Source organism: Salvelinus alpinus, chromosome 6, assembly GCF_045679555.1.
Source record: "Salvelinus alpinus chromosome 6, SLU_Salpinus.1, whole genome shotgun sequence".
Taxonomy (NCBI): domain Eukaryota; kingdom Metazoa; phylum Chordata; class Actinopteri; order Salmoniformes; family Salmonidae; genus Salvelinus; species Salvelinus alpinus.
In genome coordinates, this window is record NC_092091.1 from 20,147,265 (window position 1) to 20,166,288 (window position 19,024).

At 42.4% G+C, this 19,024-nt stretch overlaps 1 protein-coding gene across 1 annotated transcript; it reads right to left on the bottom strand.

Annotated features, from left to right (window-relative positions):
* Nucleotides 1–4,319: 4,319 nt before the first annotated feature.
* Nucleotides 4,320–17,173, bottom strand: LOC139578333 (cyclic AMP-responsive element-binding protein 3-like protein 3-B). Its single transcript, XM_071405781.1, has 10 exons — nt 17,020–17,173; nt 16,235–16,348; nt 15,829–16,072; nt 15,386–15,519; nt 14,964–15,074; nt 14,746–14,852; nt 6,151–6,219; nt 5,979–6,063; nt 5,381–5,471; nt 4,320–4,793 (listed from the first exon to the last, which is right to left on the bottom strand). The coding sequence occupies exons 1-10, from the start codon at nt 17,038–17,040 to the stop codon at nt 4,468–4,470; spliced, it is 1,302 nt and encodes a 433-aa protein (XP_071261882.1). The 5' UTR covers nt 17,041–17,173; the 3' UTR covers nt 4,320–4,467.
* Nucleotides 17,174–19,024: the final 1,851 nt, after the last annotated feature.

Below are 19,024 nucleotides of genomic sequence, written 5' to 3' on the forward strand. Positions count from 1 at the left end.
GTTAAGAGAGTTGAAATAATCTCCTGAGGCATTTATAAATTAAATTCTTCAATAATCAATGGTATTGTTAATTTAAAAGTCCAAAAATGTATGCTTTAATCCTGGATTGCCCCTTTAAACAAGTGAAATCAAGGACATCTCTTTGACTGTGTCCTTTTTTTTTTGTCCCTCTCTCAGGGTCTGATTTAGTGGGATATGACCCGTGGTAGGAGAACTCTATGCTGGTGGAAGATGGACAATCAAAGTGGGTCACAGAGAAGCTGATTACGAATGCTGGTCGTTGAGCTACTCTCCCCATGATTAAAGGCTGAGAGGTGAGAGGCACCACGGCAGATAACGATTGACACAAACAATCGTTGGGGTGTGCGTCTGCAGACATACACACACACACACACACAAGTCATTCATGTCAATTTGGTCAAATGAGGGAAAGGGGGATACCTAGTCAGTTGTGCAACTGAAATGTGTCTTCCGCATTTAACCCAACCCCTCTGAATCAGAGTGGTGCAAAGGGCTGCCTTAATCCACATCTTCAGCACCCAGGGAACAATGGATTAACTGCTTTGCTCAGGGGGAGAATAACAGATTTTTACCTTGTTAGGTCAGGGATTTGATCCAGCAACCTTTAATCTACTGGCCCAACACTTTAACCACTAGGCTACCTAAACACCACTGTTAGGAAGGTTGGTATAGTGTCTTTGTCATTTCCACTGACTTACTACATATGTGTCAACAAGACACTATGCACTTGAAACTGAATAGCACATCTCCATCTCTCCAGCCTGTCCCCATCCCCAAACCCCTTGATGTTGCGTGTGCCAGATATTGTCAGACTAGCCAGACTATTTCAGAATTTAATATTAAATGATCCAATTGGGGACCAAGAAGCACTGGAGAGAGAACACTTTTATTCACTCGCTGATGGGGTACTTTTTGTGTTCTGGGGTTCTATTGACAATCCAATGAGGCGAGGATTTACATGTGGTTGAGTTGTCAACTAACGTGAATTCAACGTGAAATCAACAAACAAATGTCACCAGGTCATTGGATTTAGGTTCAAAGAATACGAAATTCCGTTGATGACGTTTTTCAAATCCAATCAGTTTTCCAAGTTGATTCAATGTCATCACACTGCATTTTTGGGTTGAAATGACATGGAAACAACAATGATTCATCCAGGTTTTGCCCAGTGGAGTTGACTAGGAATGTCACACTAACAGACAAGGAAACAAACTCTGGCTGAGGGCATGTCATGGTCTGAGCATTGAGCAAGAGCACTGATTTTTGTATTTTGTCAGTGGAAGGTTATCTTAGCTTTGACCTAGTTCACTTTGGCTCACTGTCTCTCTCTGTAAATCCCTGTCATTTCAGACATTGTAAATATGCCACTGTATTTAAATTGTCAGCTTTTCATGCACTACAGAACTTTTGAGAAATCTTATTACTTTTGAAATATTATTGGAATGAGCTACTTTTTTAAAAAATTACGAGACTACACTTTAAAATGTTTAGTTTATTTGAGACCGTTTTTGTCATGTTTAGCAAGATTATTAATAAAGTTATAGTATCATAGTATCATAGTATTCAAATTACATGCAAAATTATTCTCTGAATTACTTGTAAAGCTCAGTTTTACACACCATCAGTTATGAAAAATAATAATTATTGTCTCTCTCAAAATACACAAACCTACACTGTCAATGTTAAAACAGTCAGAGGGGCAAGAGAAGCTCAATTCATCTTGAAAAATAAATTTTACAATATACAGAAATTCAGATTAAATCAGAAAACATCCTTGATACCATTTGAAAGGAAACTCTTTGAAGTTTGTGGAAATTTGAAGTTAATGTAGGAGAATATAACACATTAGATCTGGTAAAAGATAATATAGATAATTCATCATCTTTGAAATGCAAGAGAAAGGCCATTATATCACTTGGGAGTCTAGGCACAATTTAGATTTTGGCCACTAGATTGCAGCAGTGTATGTGCAACATTTTAGACTGATCCAATGAACCATTGCCTTACTGTTCAAAATGTTGTATCAAGTCTGCCAAAGTGTGCCGAATTGGTCAATTGATACATTTTCAAGTACATAACTATAGAGAACATACAAAAATGATATGGTAATAAAAAATGTAAGTTTACACACTCCCAGGAATGTCATAAATTATGGATAATTAGCTTCTGTACAGAAAAGACACTAACCTTCACACATCTAGATGGGGGGGCAGACACAGCAGGGGTTCAAACTGTAGAACCCATTTGAATATAAAAATGGATTTTATCAAACAAAACTATGCTACATTTTATCTCTGGGACCCTCAGGATGACAAATCAGAGCAAGATTACTGAATGTAAGTACATTATTTACCTTCTGAGGTGAATGTATCAAACCAGTTGCCATGATAAAAGTTTTTTTGTTGTTGTGCGCTCTCCTCAAACAATAGCATGGTATTTTTTTCACTGTAATAGCTACCGTAAATTGGACAGTGCAGTTAGATTAACAATAATTTAAGCTTTCTGCCCATATAAGACATATTTTCTTGTTACTTATGATGTCATGATAATCACATTAGTGCACGTTAGCTCAACCGTCCCGTGGGGGGGACACCGATCCCATAGTTAATTAAAACAATACAAAACAGAATAACAAACAGGGAAAAATTTAAATATATATATATATATATATACAGTGGGGAGAACAAGTATTTGATACACTGCCGATTTTGCAGGTTTTCCTACTTACAAAGCATGTAGAGGTCTGTAATTTTTATCATAGGTACACTTCAACTGTGAGAGACGGAATCTAAAACAAAAATCCAGAAAATCACATTGTATGATTTTTAAATAATTAATTTGCATTTTATTGCATGACATAAGTATTTGATCACCTACCAACCAGTAAGAATTCCGGCTCTCACAGACCTGTTAGTTTTTCTTTAAGAAGCCCTCCTGTTCTCCACTCATTACCTGTATTAACTGCACCTGTTTGAACTCGTTACCTGTATGAAAGACACCTGTCCACACACTCAATCAAACAGATTCCAACCTCTCCACAATGGCCAAGACCAGAGAGCTGTGTAAGGACATCAGGGATAAAATTGTAGACCTGCACAAGGCTGGGATGGGCTACAGGACAATAGGCAAGCAGCTTGGTGAGAAGGAAACAACTGTTGGCGCAATTATTAGAAAATGGAAGAAGTTCAAGATGACGGTCAATCACCCTCGGTCTGGGGCTCCATGCAAGATTTCACCTCGTGGGGCATCAATGATCATGAGGAAGGTGAGGGATCAGCCCAGAACTACACGGCAGGACCTGGTCAATGACCTGAAGAGAGCTGGGACCACAGTCTCAAAGAAAACCATTAGTAACACACTACGCCGTCATGGATTAAAATCCTGCAGCGCACGCAAGGTCCCCCTGCTTAAGCCAGTGCATGTCCAGGCCTGTCTGAAGTTTGCCAATGACCATCTGGATGATCCAGAGGAGGAATGGGAGAAGGTCATGTGGTCTGATGAGACAAAAATAGAGCTTTTTGGTCTAACTCCACTCGCCGTGTTTGGAGGAAGAAGAAGTATGAGTACAACCCCAAGAACACCATCCCAACCTTGAAGCATGGAGGTGGAAACATCATTCTTTGGGGATGCTTTTCTGCAAAGGGGACAGGACGACTGCACCGTATTGAGGGGAGGATGGATGGGGCCATGTATCGCGAGATCTTGGCCAACAACCTCCTTCCCTCAGTAAGAGCATTGAAGATGGGTCGTGGCTGGGTCTTCCAGCATGACAACGACACGAAGCACACAGCCATGGCAACTAAGGAGTGGCTCCGTAAGAAGCATCTCAAGGTCCTGGAGTGGCCTAGCCAGTCTCCAGACCTGAACCCAATAGAAAATCTTTGGAGGGAGCTGAAAGTCCGTATTGCCCAGCGACAGCCCTGAAACCTGAAGGATCTGGAGAAGATCTGTAGGGAGGAGTGGGCCAAAATCCCTGCTGCAGTGTGTGCAAACCTAGTCAAGAACTACAGGAAACGTATGATCTCTGTAATTGCAAACAAAGGTTTCTGTACCAAATCTTAAGTACTGCTTTTCTGATGTATCAAATACTTATGTCATGCAATAAAATGCAAATTAATTACTTAAAAATCATACAATGTGATTTTCTGGATTTTTGTTTTAGATTCCGTCTCTCATAGTTGAAGTGTACCTATGATAAAAATTACAGACCTCTACATGCTTTGTAAGTAGGAAAACCTGCAAAATCGGCAGTGTATCAAATACTTGTTCTCCCCACTGTATATATATACACACACATGTACTATAACAGGCAAAATAATGTATTTATTATTCCGTAACTCATAGTGTAAACAAGAGCCTTAGGCATGTGCTACTCTGTTTTATCATATGAAGTGTCTGGAGATGGGAGCAGAACAGAGGAATCCTGCTGGGAATACTCTCTCCAAATCACATGTCATCAGCATGTGGGCGTAGTGGGGCTCTGCGGTGTGGATTCCAAGTTACTGTAGCTATATGGCCAGTAATGGGGTCTCCCTGGAAATGGACTTGCTCGTCCATGCTATTATTATGAGACATGGGGTCAAAATTGGGCAGTCCTTGGCTGTCGTGACCAGTGCCCAGTTTACCCAGCAGAGACATAATCTCATCCACACCCTGGTCTCCCAGGACATGGTGGTCTGGAGGCTTGGCCTTGTCGTCTGCAGTTTGGTACGGCTGGTCAATCACATGCAGCACTCTGGAGGACTGGAGGTTGTGCAGGGACCGTGACTGGACTGCGGGGGCGAGAGGGACACAGGTTACAGGTGAGTATTTATTCCAGTCATTAAATGTTGAACTACAGTATGTCACACATACATCCCCAGTCCAACTTTAATTCGTTAACTGTACCCCACCCTCAACAATTTTGTACCTTGGTCTTCGGTTGTACATTTACCTAAAGACAACTAGGAATTGATTATATTCATAGAGCTAACGAACAGTCGGTTAAGATGACAAATTACATTTAAGTAATTCACAATCTTAAAACGTTGATGAGACCATTAGATATCTTTGAAGTCCATTTAATATTTTATCCAACAGTTCCTCCAACTGTTGAAAGGAATTTTACAGTCAGACAGGCTGATGAGAAGAGTGCTCAATAATACATGGTTTCTGTGCTGAGGGTTGCCAGCTCAGCTCTTTGATGTGAATTGGTGGGCCGCCTTTCTCTGCAGAGTTGTTTTAACAGTGGCGCCGTAGCAGCATCTGGCAGTAGAAGTGAGAGGAGCTCTAGTCTATTCAGCTCTCCAGCTGTGATTTGAGGCAGGAGGTATGGGGTGGCGGGGGAGGTTTGGCCAGACAGTGCAGGAGGCTGACTCACCCCTCACTGGGCTGAAGTCCCCTCCTTGGCTGACCTTGGCAAAAGGGTTCAGGCTGGGGAAGAGGATGATGGAGAAGGACAGGAGCAGTACCTGGGGAAAAAGGGAAGGGTAAAAATCACATAATTTTCTCTTTGCCAAAGTCAATAAGGTTTAGCCATTTGGGAGAGCTTCCACTCCCCAGTGGAGTTCCAGAGTGGAAGATTCACTTTTTCAGTAACTGTTGTTTAGAACTTTTCAGCTCATCCCAGTACATGGGCATCAAAGTCACACGGCTTGAACACACAATCCGTATAATTAAAATGTTTGCCTTTTCCGAAAGGCATTAGAAGAGATACAAACTCATTCATATTCATAGTGGATTTACAAGTCTAATTACTGCTTGCACTGATGTGGTGTGATTTTTGTTCTGTCCAATTATGTTGTAGACAAGGGAATCAATGGTTTGCCTCTCTGGAGTCTATCTATCTGTGTCTGTATTTACATCCGTATGTCTGGCATACATCTTTCTCTCACTCCACCTGTCTGTCTCTCTCTAATTTCACATGGTGTATGGCCTGATCTAGTAAAACTGTTTCTTAAAGTGACACTTCTCCTTACCAGGACACAAGTCCCAGCCTGGGCGGTCTTTTTGGAGCCGCCCATGACCAGAGTCTGCAGCCTGTGTAGCTGCTCCATCAGAGACCTGGGAGACACAAAGGCTCAATTAGCAAACGTTGAGACCGGGTGTACGGAGGCAGAAACAGAGCAGATTAGTGTGGAGGTCCCTCACGTATTGCATTTCTCCAGCTGGAACACTTTCCTCTGTAGCTCCTGGTTGTGTGTGCTGCAGGCAGCCATCCTGGAAGACAAACAACAAGGGAATTTCCCAGATGAGACTGACGAGCTGCTGCTGCTTGATCAGTCCAAGAAACATACTAGCTAGCTATCACTCTTACCACCACACTGAAAAACCCTTTTGTAGAATTAGATCATAATGTGACAGTCAAGTATACTGAATTACACATTTCTGACTGCAGTGGGCCCTGTGAAGTTTCTCTGTGCCACGCAACTTAAGCAGACACACATCAAGAATCTCACTGTCGATAGACTGCCGATAAGTACATATCACAGTGGGAGGCCGTTCTATCTCTTGCTAGAACTTAAGCGGTACGTGCTGCGGGCTGACCCGGTAGCGACAAACCTACCGATTCTACTTGTGGAATCGCAATGCTCGTCAGTGGCCAACAACTTGACTTTGATCCAATCAGAGAACACGTACCCCAAAAAAAAAAAAAAAAAAAATATTTTCCTTTGAGCTAGCTAAGTGCACAGACGCAATGCACACAACACTAAATACTTCCTCCAAGCTAGCTAACCACTGTAGCTAGTATTGTCGTTATAATTAAATCACAATGGATTAGCTAGCTTCCATGAAACAGCTGCCAGTGTTAGCTGCTGAGTTTTTGCAGTGTCCTTAGCTAGCTAGTGAAACATTTGGCTATGGGCTGGCACTGGCAGTATGGGATTATGGAGAGTGAATGTTTCTGCATCGTTTTGCCAGGTAGTTATCTAGCTGTGGCCATCTGGTTAGTATCAACAAGGGCTTTCTACAAAATAGAAACGTTAGCGCAGATAGCTTGGAATCTAGACCACAGGCAATACGCACGGATATGCATTGCCAAACAACACTATTGACACCTTCTGGTTTGGAGTATTTTACGTGGCTGACGACTTCCAAGGTCTTTGCTGTGTGAACACAATAAAGATTGACTGCCGACACTCTGTTCAGAGGTGCTAAGTATTGTCGTCACGCAAACGTTTGACAATCCTACCAGTGTGTCTGAGCTTCCACACACTGTTTCTTTTTCCATTTTTAAATGAAATATACCTTCCGTAAACCCGTCTTACCCAATGTGATACGAATCCGCTATTTTTAGACCTTATAGCTAGAACCTCCATCAGAAGCTAGCCATCAGCTGCTAACCAGCTAATTAGCTACTAGCTATTTAGTCATTGTTAGCCACTGCTAGCGGCTTTTACCTCTATCTCAGACACCAGCCGCTTTTACCCTGGATAATACCCGTCAGTCTGCACAGCGCGATATCAACCCTGAGCATATCAGGACTGCTTTTCCCACCATTACTCCAGATTACTGAACCATTATTACAGATCCTCGCAGCTAGCTGGCCCATCTCCCGGCCAGCTCAGTGGACCCTATGATCCCTCGGCTACACAGCTGATGCCTCCCGGACTCTTCACTAACACGACTAGATTCATCGCCGGATTCCTGCCGTAAGCTCTGGACCTTTGCATCGGATCATTGCAACTAGCTAGCTGCTACCGAGTGGCTATAGTGGCTAACGCCCTTGTCCCGAAGCTAGCACCAGTTAGCCTTGAGACAGGCGCATTTCCCGGCTAGCAAACGATATTACTCCAGCTACATTACCTCTTTTGTCAATTGGCCAGGACCCTTTGTCGACACGGAGCCCCGCAGATCCATCACGATTAGTCTGCCGACGTAATTCCATCCGATGTACCCTCAACCGGCCTTTGTCGGACGTCGATGAAGACGCTTCTGCTAGCCCCGACCTGCTAACTTTATGAACGCTGTGTCTCCTGCTTGCCAGCGTAGTAACGACTTCCCTGTTTCATCTATTGCTGTTCACTGGACCCTATGATCACCTGGCTACATAGATGATGCCTGCTGGACTGTTCATTAATCACGGTACTCCATTTTGTTTGTTTTGTTTATCTGTCTGCCCCAGCCTCGAACTCAGGCCCTGAGTGTAGTTAACTGACCCTCTCTGCCCATTCATCGCCATTTTACCTGTTGTTGTTGTCTTAGCTGATTAGCTGTTGCTATCTTACCCATTGTCTTAGCTAGCTCTCCCAATCAACATGCCTCGCTTTATGTCTTTCTCTAATGTCAATATGCCTTGTATACTGTTGTTTAGGGTACTTATCATTGTTTCATTTTACTGCGGAGCCCCTAGACCCACTCAACATGCCTCAGATACCTCTTTTGTCCCACCTCCCACACATGGGGTGACCTCACCTAGCATAACTAGAGCCTCCAGAGATGCAAACTCTCTTATCGTCACTCAATGCCTAGGTTTACCTCCACTGTACCCGCACCCTACCATACCCCTGTCTGACATTATTCCCTGAATCTATTCTACCACGCCCAGAAATCTGCTCCTTTTATTCTCTGTCCCCAACGCACTAGACGACCAGTTTTGATAGCCTTTAGCCGTACCCTCATCCTACTCCTCCTCTGTTCCTCGGGTGATGTAGAGGTTAACCCAGGGCCTGTGTGTCCCCAGGTGCTCTCATTTGTTGACTTCTGTAACCGTAAAAGCCTTGGTTTCATGCATGCGTCCCACCTAACCAACAGCCACTGAAATTGCAGGGCGCCAAATTCAAAACAACAGAAATCTCATAATTAAAATATCTCAAACATACAAGTATTATACACCATTTTAAAGATAATCATCTTGTTAATCCAGCCACAGTGTCTGATTTCAAAAAGGCTTTATGGCGAAAGCACACCTTGCGATTATGTTAGGTCAGCGCCAAGTCACAGAAAAACATACAGCCATTTTCCAAAGAAAAAGAGGTGTCACAAAACTCAGAAATAGCGTTATAAATATTCACTTACCTTTGATGATCTTCATCGGAATGCACTCCCAGGAATCCCAGTTCCACAATAAATATTTGTTTTGTTCGATAAAGTCAATCATTTATGTCCAAATATCTCCTTTTTGTTCGCACGTTTAGCCCAGTAATCCAAATGCACAGTGCGCAAGCAATTAGTTCAGACGAAAAGTCAAAAAAGTTATATTACAGTTCGTAGAAACATGTCAAACGATGTATAGAATCAATCTTTAGGATGTTTTTATCATAAATCTTCAATAATGTTTCAACCGGACAACTCCTTTGGCTTTAGAAATGAAAAGGAACAGAGCTCGCTCTCACGGCCGCAGGCCTGACTGACCTCATGGCATTCTGCCAGACCTCTTAGTCAAACAGCTCTTATTCTCTCCCCCTTCACAGTAGAAGCCTGAAACAAGGTTCCCGTTCCCAAAGAAGTTAACATCAGAAGCCTCCTCCCTAAGTTTGTTTTACTCACTGCTTTAGCACTCTCCGCCAAACCTGATGTCCTTGCCGTGTCAGAATCCTGGCTTAGGAAGGCCACCAAAAACTCTGAGATTTCCATCCCCAACTACAACATTTTCCATCAAGATATAACTGCCAAAGGGGGAGGACTTGCAATCTACTGCAGTTCTGTTATACTTTCCAGGTCTATGCCCAAACAGTTCGAGCTTCTAATTTTTTTAAATTAATCTCTCCAGAAATATGTCTCTCACTGTTGCCGCCTGTTATAGACCCCCCTCAGCTCCCTACTGTGCCCTGGACACCATATGTGAATTGATTGCCCCTCATCTATCTTCAGAGTTCGTTCTGTTAGGTGACCTAAACTGGGATATGCTTAACACCCCGTCCGCCCTACAATCTAAGTTAGATGCCCTCAATCTCACACAAATTATCAAGGAACCCACCAGGTACAACCCTAAATCCGTAAACATGGGCACCCTCATGGATATTATCCTGACCAACTTGCCCTCCAAATACACCACTGCTGTTTTCAATCAGGATCTCAGCGATCACTGCCTCATTGCCTGTATCCGTTATGGGTCCGCGGTCAAACGACCACCCCTCATCACTGTCAAACGCTCCCTAAAACACTTCTGCAAGCAGGCCTTTCTAATCGACCTGGCCCGGGTATCCTGGAAGGATATTGACCTCAACCCGTTAGTTGAGGATCCCTGGTTGTTCTTTAAAAGTAATTTCCTCACCATCTTAAATAAGCATGCCCCTTTCAAATAAATGTAGAACTAAGAACAGATATAGCCCTTGGTTCACTCAAGACCTGACTGCCCTCGACCAGCACAAAAACATCCTGTGGCGTACTGCACTAGCATCGAATAGTCCCCGCGATATGCAACTTTTCAGGGAAGTTAGGAACAAATATGCACAGCCAGTTAGGAAAGCAAAGGCTTGATTTTTCAAACAGAAATTTGCATCCTATAGCTCTAACTGCAAAAAGTTCTGGGACACTGTAAAGTCCATGGAGAATAAGAGCACCTCCTCCCAGCTGCCCTCTGCACTGAGGCTAGGAAACACTGTCACCACCGATAAATCCACAATAATCGAGAATTTCAATAATCATCTCTCTACGGCTTGCCATGCTTTCCTTCTAGCTACCCCAACCCCGGCCAACGGCACCGCACCCCCCCCCCCCCCCCCCCCCCACACAGCTACTTGCCCAAGCCTCCCCAGCTTCTCCTTCACCCAAATCCAGATAGCAGATGTTCTGAAAGAGCTGCAAAACCTGGACCCATACAAATCAGCTGGGCTAGACAATCTGGACCCTCTCTTTCTAAAATTATCCGCCGCCATTGTTGCAACCTCTATTACTGTCTGTTGAACCTCTCTTTCGTATTGTCCGAGATTCCTGAAGATTAGAAAGTTGCCGCGGTCATCCCCCTCTTCAAAGGGGGAGACACTCTAGACCCAAACTGTTACAGACCTATATCCATCCTGCCCTGCCTTTCTAAAGTCTTCAAAAGCCAAGTTAACAAACAGATCATTGACCATTTCGAATCCCACGGTACCTTCTCCCCTGTGCAATCCGGTTTCCCAGCTGGTCACAGGTGCACCTCAGCCACGCTCAAGGTACTAAACAATATTAGAACCGCCATCGATAAAAGACAATACTGTGCAGCCGTCTTCATCGACCTGGCCAAGGCTTTCAACTCTGTCAATCAACGTATTCTGTCAATCACCGCAGACTCAACAGCCTTGGTTTCTCAAATGACTGCCTCGCCTGGTTCACCAACTATTTCTCAGATAAAGTTCAGTGTGTCAAATCGGAGGGCCTGTTGTCCAGACCTCTGGCAGTCTCTATGGGGGTACCACAGGATTCAATTCTCAGGCCGACTCTTTTCTCTGTATATATCAGTGATGTTGCTCTTGCTGCGGGTGATTCCATGATCCACCTCTACGCAGATGACACCATTCTGTATACTTCTGGCCCTTCTTTGGACACTGTGTTTACAAACCTCCAAACAAGCTTCAATGCCATACAACACTCCTTCTGTGGCCTCCAACTGCTCTTAAATGCTAGTAAAACTAAATGCATGCTCTTCAACCGATCGCTGCCCGCACCCGCCCGCCCGACTAGCATCACTACTTTGGACGGTTCTGACTTAGAATATGTGGACAACTACAAATACCTAGGTGTCTGGCTAGACTGTAAACTCTCCTTCCAGACTCATAATAAGCATCTCCAATCCAAAATGAAATCTAGAATCGGCTTCCTATTTCGCAACAGAAGCCTCCTTCACTCACGCTGCCAAACATACCCTCGTAAAACTGACTATCTTACCGATCCTCGACTTCGGGGATGTCATTTACAAAATAGCCTCCAACACTCTACTCAGCAAATTGGATGCAGTCTATCAGTGCCATCCTTTTTGTCACCAAAGCCCCATATACCACCCACCACTGCGACCTGTATGCTCTCGTCAGCTGGCCCTCACTACATATTCGTCGCCAGACCCACTGGCTCCAGGTCATCTATAAGTCTTTGCTAGGTAAAGCTCCGCCTTATCTCAGCTCACTGGTCACCATAACAACACCCACCCGTAGCACGCGCTCCAGCAGGTATATCTCACTGGTCATCCCCAAAGCCAACACCCACTTTGGCCGCCTTTCCTTTCAGTTCTCTGCTGCCAATGTCTGGAACGAATTGCAAAAATCGCTGAAGTTATCCTCACTAACTTTAAGCATCAGCTATCTGAGCAGCTTACCGATCGCTGCAGCTGTACATAGCCCATCTGTAAATAGCCCAACTACCTACCGCATCCCCATATTGTTTTTATTAACCTTTTTGCACACTAGTATTTCTACTTGCACATCTTCATCTACACATCTATCACTTCAGTGTTAATTTGCTAAATTGTAATTACTTCGCTACTATGGCCTATTTATTGCCTTACCTCCTTACTCCATTTGCACACACTGTATATAGATTTTTCTATTGTGTTATTGACTGTACTTTTGTTTATCCTATGTGTAACTCTGTGTTGTTTTTTGTCACACTGCGTTGCTTTATCTTGGCCAGGTCGCAGTTGTAAATGAGAACTTGTTCTCAACTGACCTACCTGGTTAAATAAAGGTGAAATTTAAAAAAAAAAAATCATAAAAAGGCCAAGTGCAGTCAAAAATGTTTTATATATATTTCCACACTATGAGGTTGTAATAATACTGTGAAATTGTGAAAATGGTGATAATACTGTTTTAGTGTAAGACCTGCTTGAAAAGATCGTCTGAAATGTCTGACTGTTTTGGTGGGATGGAGTTTTGACCTCCAAGGTGATAAATTAGTTAGAACTTCTTAGGGCTAGGTGTCCCGCTAACTTCCGGTGAAATTGGAGGGCACGCAATTCAAATAAATAATCATAAAAATTATGGATATTAAACATTTACAGTGGGGCAAAAAAGTATCCTGGAGTGGCCTAGCCAGTCTCCAGATCTCAACCCCATAGAAAATCTTTGGAGGGAGTTGAAAGTCCGTGTTGCCCAGCAACAGCCCCAAAACATCACTCTAGAGGATATCTGCATGGAGTAATGGGCCAAAATACCAGCAACAGTGTGTGAAAACCTTGTGAAGACTTACAGAAAACGTTTGACCTCTGTCATTGCCAACAAAGGGTATATAACAAAGTATTGAGATAAACTTTTGTTATTGACCAAATACTTATTTTCCACCATAATTTGCAATTAAATTCATAAAAAATCCTACAATGTGATTTTCTGGATTTTTTTTCCTCATTTTGTCTGTCATAGTTGAAGTGTACCTATGATGAAAATTACAGGCCTCTCTCATCTTTTTAAGTGGGAGAACTTGCACAATTGGTGGCTGACTAAATACTGTACTTTTTTGCCCCACTGTAGGTACATACAACTGTCAGAAGTATATATCGGTTAAAAGCTTAAATTCTTGTTATTCTAACTCCACTGTCCGATTTACAACTGCCAGAAGTATATATCGGTTAAAAGCTTAAATTCTTGTTATTCTAACTCCACTGTCCGATTTACAATAGGCTTTACAGCGAAAGCATGCCTTACGATTGTTTGAGGACGGCGCCCCACATCAAAATATTTATCCACCAGCACAGGTTTCATAAATTCACAAATAGCGATTAAATATTCCCTTGCTTTTTGAAAATCTTCCTCTGATTTGTCATCCAAAGGGTCCCAGCTTCAACATGTAGTGTAGTTTTGTTAGATAAAATCCTTCTTTATATCCCAAAAAGTCTGTTTAGTTGGCGCCATCGATTTGAGTAATCCACTCGTTCAACATGCAAAGAAAGGAATCCAAAAAGCTTCTGCAAAACTTTGTTAAAACAAGTCAAAAAACGTTTCTAAATAATCCTCAGATACCCTAAAATGTAATTAAACTATAATATTTCATACGGAAAGAAGTATGTTCAATAGGAAAGCGATATTAGCAGGTGTGCGTCCTCTAAGTCGCGAGCGCATACACAAATTTCCAAGTCTGCATCCCAGTACTAAAACTCATTTTTCTTCGTCATTTGGAAGAATCAAGCCTGAAACCTTGAACAAAGACTGTTGACATCTAGTGGAAGCCATAGGAATTGCAATCTGGGAGCTGGATTTGGATATGCCCCTATACTTTCCATTGTAAGAGCATGGGCTCTCTCAACAACAAACAAATCAGGTTGGTTTTTCTTTGGATTTTCTCCTACCATATCTATTGTGCTATAGTCTCCTACATTATTTTAACATTTCTACAAACTTCAGAGTGTCTTCTTTCCAATGGTACCAATTATAAGCATATCCTGGCTTCAGGGCCTGAGCAACACGTAGTTTACTTTGGGCACGTCAGTTAGACAGGAAGTGGAGAAAAATAGACCCTAGCCTGAAGAATAAGAACGTGACTTCCAAACCTTTCTGCCAATAACAGCTTGTTTTTACTTTTCCCCTCCCCACTCAGAAATTGATCTTTGCTAAGAAGTTATTTGTCTTTATTTTTTACCATTTTAATTGAAAACAATCACAGAAAGGTACTTAATTGTTATCTAGAAATTATTTGATATTGAGATAAAAATGGCTGCATTGGACCTTTGATTTTAACTTTTTGTGCTCAGCACCCTGTGACATGTTCCAAATATCTTGTTAGTTTGTAGAAGTGCTTTATCAATTTTAGGCAATTCTAGTCAGAATTGATCATGTCTACTTTGAATTGAGGTCTGTGAGTCCCTGCCTTATCCATTTATTTAGTGCCTCTTGCCAGTACCTGCTCTCCAGACCATCAATATATTCCTTTTTCTTCTTCCTGCTCTCCTGAGCCGACAGCTTATTCCGGATCTTTCTGCGAATTTTCTTCAGAATCCTCTCCTCATACTAATAGAAACAGACAAAGGAAGTACATATTTAACGTGTTTACACACTTTGCAAATCCTCAAGAGCCATAAGTTGTTCTGTGAAGTTGCAAAGTGTGCAAAAAAGATTGACCTTTGTGAGAGGTAGTTGGCTAGACAGAGTCACCCCCTCCTTGGCCAGCAGTTTTTTCTCATTCTCATTAAGAATCAACTCTTGGAAGGACTGTTGGGAATGCTGTGGGGGCTGGAAGTGAGACGAGAATGTTAATACAGTAAGTCATACGTACAGCATCACAACCAGTGGCCAGCTGCAATGGGTTTTTCAGAGTGAATGGAGGGAGTGCAGAGTTACACGGCAGACAGCATCGCCCTCCATCCCTCTCATTTCATGCTTTGCTCATGCCAATTACATTGCCTGATTTTTATAGAATGACTTTACCCCTCTAACCCATTCCTCTCCACTCCAACACACTCACTCACCTACATACAAACAATTACAGACACACTCCCCCCAAGCACCACACAAACACAAACACACCCTTCATCATCACTCACCGGATCAGATGTGACAGAGAGCAGTAGGTCCTTGACAGTGAGGGGAAAGCCAGAAGACAGCTGGGTTGTGCATACATCAGAGGAACACTCTGTCCCCCCAGTCCTGCCTGGGTAGAAGCATGAGTCCAAGCCATCTGTAACCACACAGAGAGACGTGATAGGACCAGACAGAAGGGCCATCATTTGTCTGTGTATGTGTTGATACTGAGACAATGTAGGCTTTTGCCTAATGAATACATAGAGCCTACGAACACAGACTGTGTTGCTTTCAAAGGATGAACTTCTGTTCCAATGTTTGACATAAACAAATTACAATACTTAATCACATATTCCGCATGACGTAATAATGTAACTGCCTCTGTTGCTTCTTTTTACCATGAAAATTTAAACCAAGTTTTTGTTATACTTTCTGTGCTTAGTAATTTGTGCCAGCTTTGTCTTACTGATATCAATGGAGAAGTTGGCATCCAGGGCAACCTTGGTTTGTGGCTGAGGGGGGATGAAGTGGGGCTCCATGTGAGGGCTCTCAGGGCGCTGGGGGCTGTCCATCTGATCCGAGTGCGGGTCCTCACTGATGCCACTGTCACTAGGAGAGGGAGACCACAGGGGGGACCCCGACACTGAGTCACTGCCACTCAGGAGGGCATTCAGGAAGTCCTCGCTCTGTTGCTCTGCTGGACGCAACACCTGCCAAATGACACACCAAATGTGATAATTACTGTACAGCCAAACTGGAGTGGTTGAGAATGGCAGGCTAGACATGTGAATCACGTAGTAGACACAGGTAAGGGGACATTTTAAAAACACTGCAGGATAAAATCACAGAGTGAGAGATTTCACTCCACTCACGTTTGGCTCGTGGATTGGCCAGGCATGGTTGTCATGGTGTCCCATCTCCTCGTGACGGAGGATGCCATTGTTTTGATCAAACAGCAAATCAAGCAGCTCAAGCCCGTCGCAACCCTGGAACAGAACAGGCCACTTAATGACATGTTGCTCTACATTTACAACTGAGAGATAACATACAAAGAGCCTTATAGGATGGCTGTAAAAGCAATCATACCCAGGACTAATGCTTTTTATTACCATTATCGCATGGCACTCCTATCTAAAAAATGTATCAATTTGACTATGCCTTTCAATGCGTGAGTTAAATTAAGTTGATCTAGTTCTGATTCATTTGAAAGGAGAAAATTGTAAGACTATTCCTTTGTAGGCTACACGACGCACCCACATTTCTTTGTAGGCTACACGACGCACCCACATTCCTTTGTAGGCTACACGGCGCACCCACATTCCTTTGTAGGCTACTGTACACAAAGCACCCACATTCCTTTGTAGGCTACTGTACACAAAGCACCCACATTCCTTTGTAGGCTACACGACGCACCCACATTCCTTTGTAGGCTACACGACGCACCCACATTCCTTTGTAGACTTCGCAAAGCACCCACATTCCTTTGTAGACTACACAAAGCACCCACCCCGATTCACTGGCACGTTGATACAGTATGTTACCTCCTCTGAACTTGTTTCACGATACATATAACCTTGGCTGCCCTAATAACATAAATTACAAAACAAATTAACCAGGAGACACTAAAACACAGAAACTAAGACATGGGCCCTGTTACCTGATCTGAATAGTGGTCCATAATTTCAGCACTAGGGTGGCACAGGACAGAACTCCCCAAAATAAGACAAATCCAGTTAAATGTTCTGTTTCCTTTGTTGTGAAGGAGCTCTGTTCCAGATGACCATGTCTCTACTGTATCTCCCTGCTCTTGTTCTGAGGTCCAAAGTTTAAACTCCAACACAGCACACCCAGTAATCAACTCCAGGGCTGTCATCCCATTGGCCAGTTTGTAAAGATTTGATTGCTAGGGAAAGACTGACAACTAAGGAAAGTCTGTCTAGAAAAGAAAGAACCTTCTTCATGGATGAATAGATCAGAGTTTATACTTCCCTATCCTCTTATTGTGTTTGATAGCAGATTGACAGAGAATGAGGGTACCCTTTGACACAGTTTCTGTGTGATGTTAGTTAATTCATACGGTATACATGCTCTTTATGGCCTGTCAATGAGAGCTTGATTGAACATCCTTCATTAGCAAACAGTTCTGAGCTTATAAAAGTAATCAATGTACTATATGATAAGATGTATCAATTTGAAACAATCCCCATGAAAATGAAACACTGCTTTTATAACCTAATCTTTATTTGTTCATACAAATAACTGATTTAAATCGATCAATTCATTCAACTCTGACCAGAAAAAAAACTCTCAAAATTCAAAAAAAAAAAAATGTAGATCTCCAGGAAGTTGTTGTTTCTGCATATGGAAGGATCCACCTGTTGTTATTACTGGGATTCAGTTGGGCTTATGATCAAGGCCTAGGACTGCAGCATAGGCATGAATCAATAACAAACAACCCATGGGGATATTTCAATGTGTCCTCTTTTCTAAAATACATTCAAACGTGTTCGCATTTTAGTTGCAATGATGACAGATGCAAAGACCCCAGACTGGAATGGTGGCTCAGCATGGAAAATAGAAAAAGGGATGAACTGCCACTCTCAGTGTTTTAATGTGCAAGACAATCTATTAAAATCTCATTTTGTCAAATTACAAAACTGATTTGTCTGTTTCTGTTCTCAAAATATATACCAGAAGGCCTTATGAATGGCATTAAAAAGTTGATGGCAGATTCTTTTGGCAAGGCTATTAGTCTGAACATCTCGATAGTGACAGAGCTATTTCTCCAACATCTATATGCTAATAAAGCACATACAGTAGAGAAGCTATGCACCATTTATTCATATTTCTCATAAAACAGATTACATTTAATTGTTCTCCTATCAGACACTATTTCTCTTCCATCTCATGTGAGTTGTCAACGTCTTCATTTTCTATTATATCCAAAAAGCCTGACCCTTTATCTCTCCTTACTCACTGTATCACTTACAATATCTGTCACTCTTTCCTTTCGTCTGTCACTGTCCTGCGAGCTGTGTCTTCAATTTGCAATTAGATCACTGCCAATAACCAGGATGGTCTTCATATTGTGGCAGCATTAAATAATCATTATTGCTCCTCTATCTGATGGGGAATGGGTCCAAAGGTTAAAACCCTGTTCTTAGCCTGCGAGTTCCACTTGTACATTGTTACAACATCTGAAAAGCAATATAGCTATCACTACTCTCAGACTATGTGGCTTTGGGATTACCCTCATGAATATAACCTGACGTAACCGGTCATTGCTCCTACAAGCTACAAGCAAACGTTCACGTGTTGTTTGTTTAAAGCATACATCCAATTGCTACAATACAGTCTGTGCAAAAATTATTTTATTTAAAAAATTAAGACAAGTAACTAAGTCAAAAGCAACTGTGAGTGTGAGTCAAAAGCAAGTGGATGTTAAATTGGCTGGATGTAAAGGACCGAATGACAATGTTAATGGAGCATAAATGGAGGTCAAGAAAATTAACGTTGAGCATCTGTTTGGTTCGAATGATACTTGAAAAAAAAGAGAGCACTTTGCAGACTGAGTCAGAGCAGATTACTGGTTATTCTCTTGGTCACTCTGAATGGTTTTGAACAGTCTTGGTCTATGCACAATCATAATCAGTCTGCGTTCA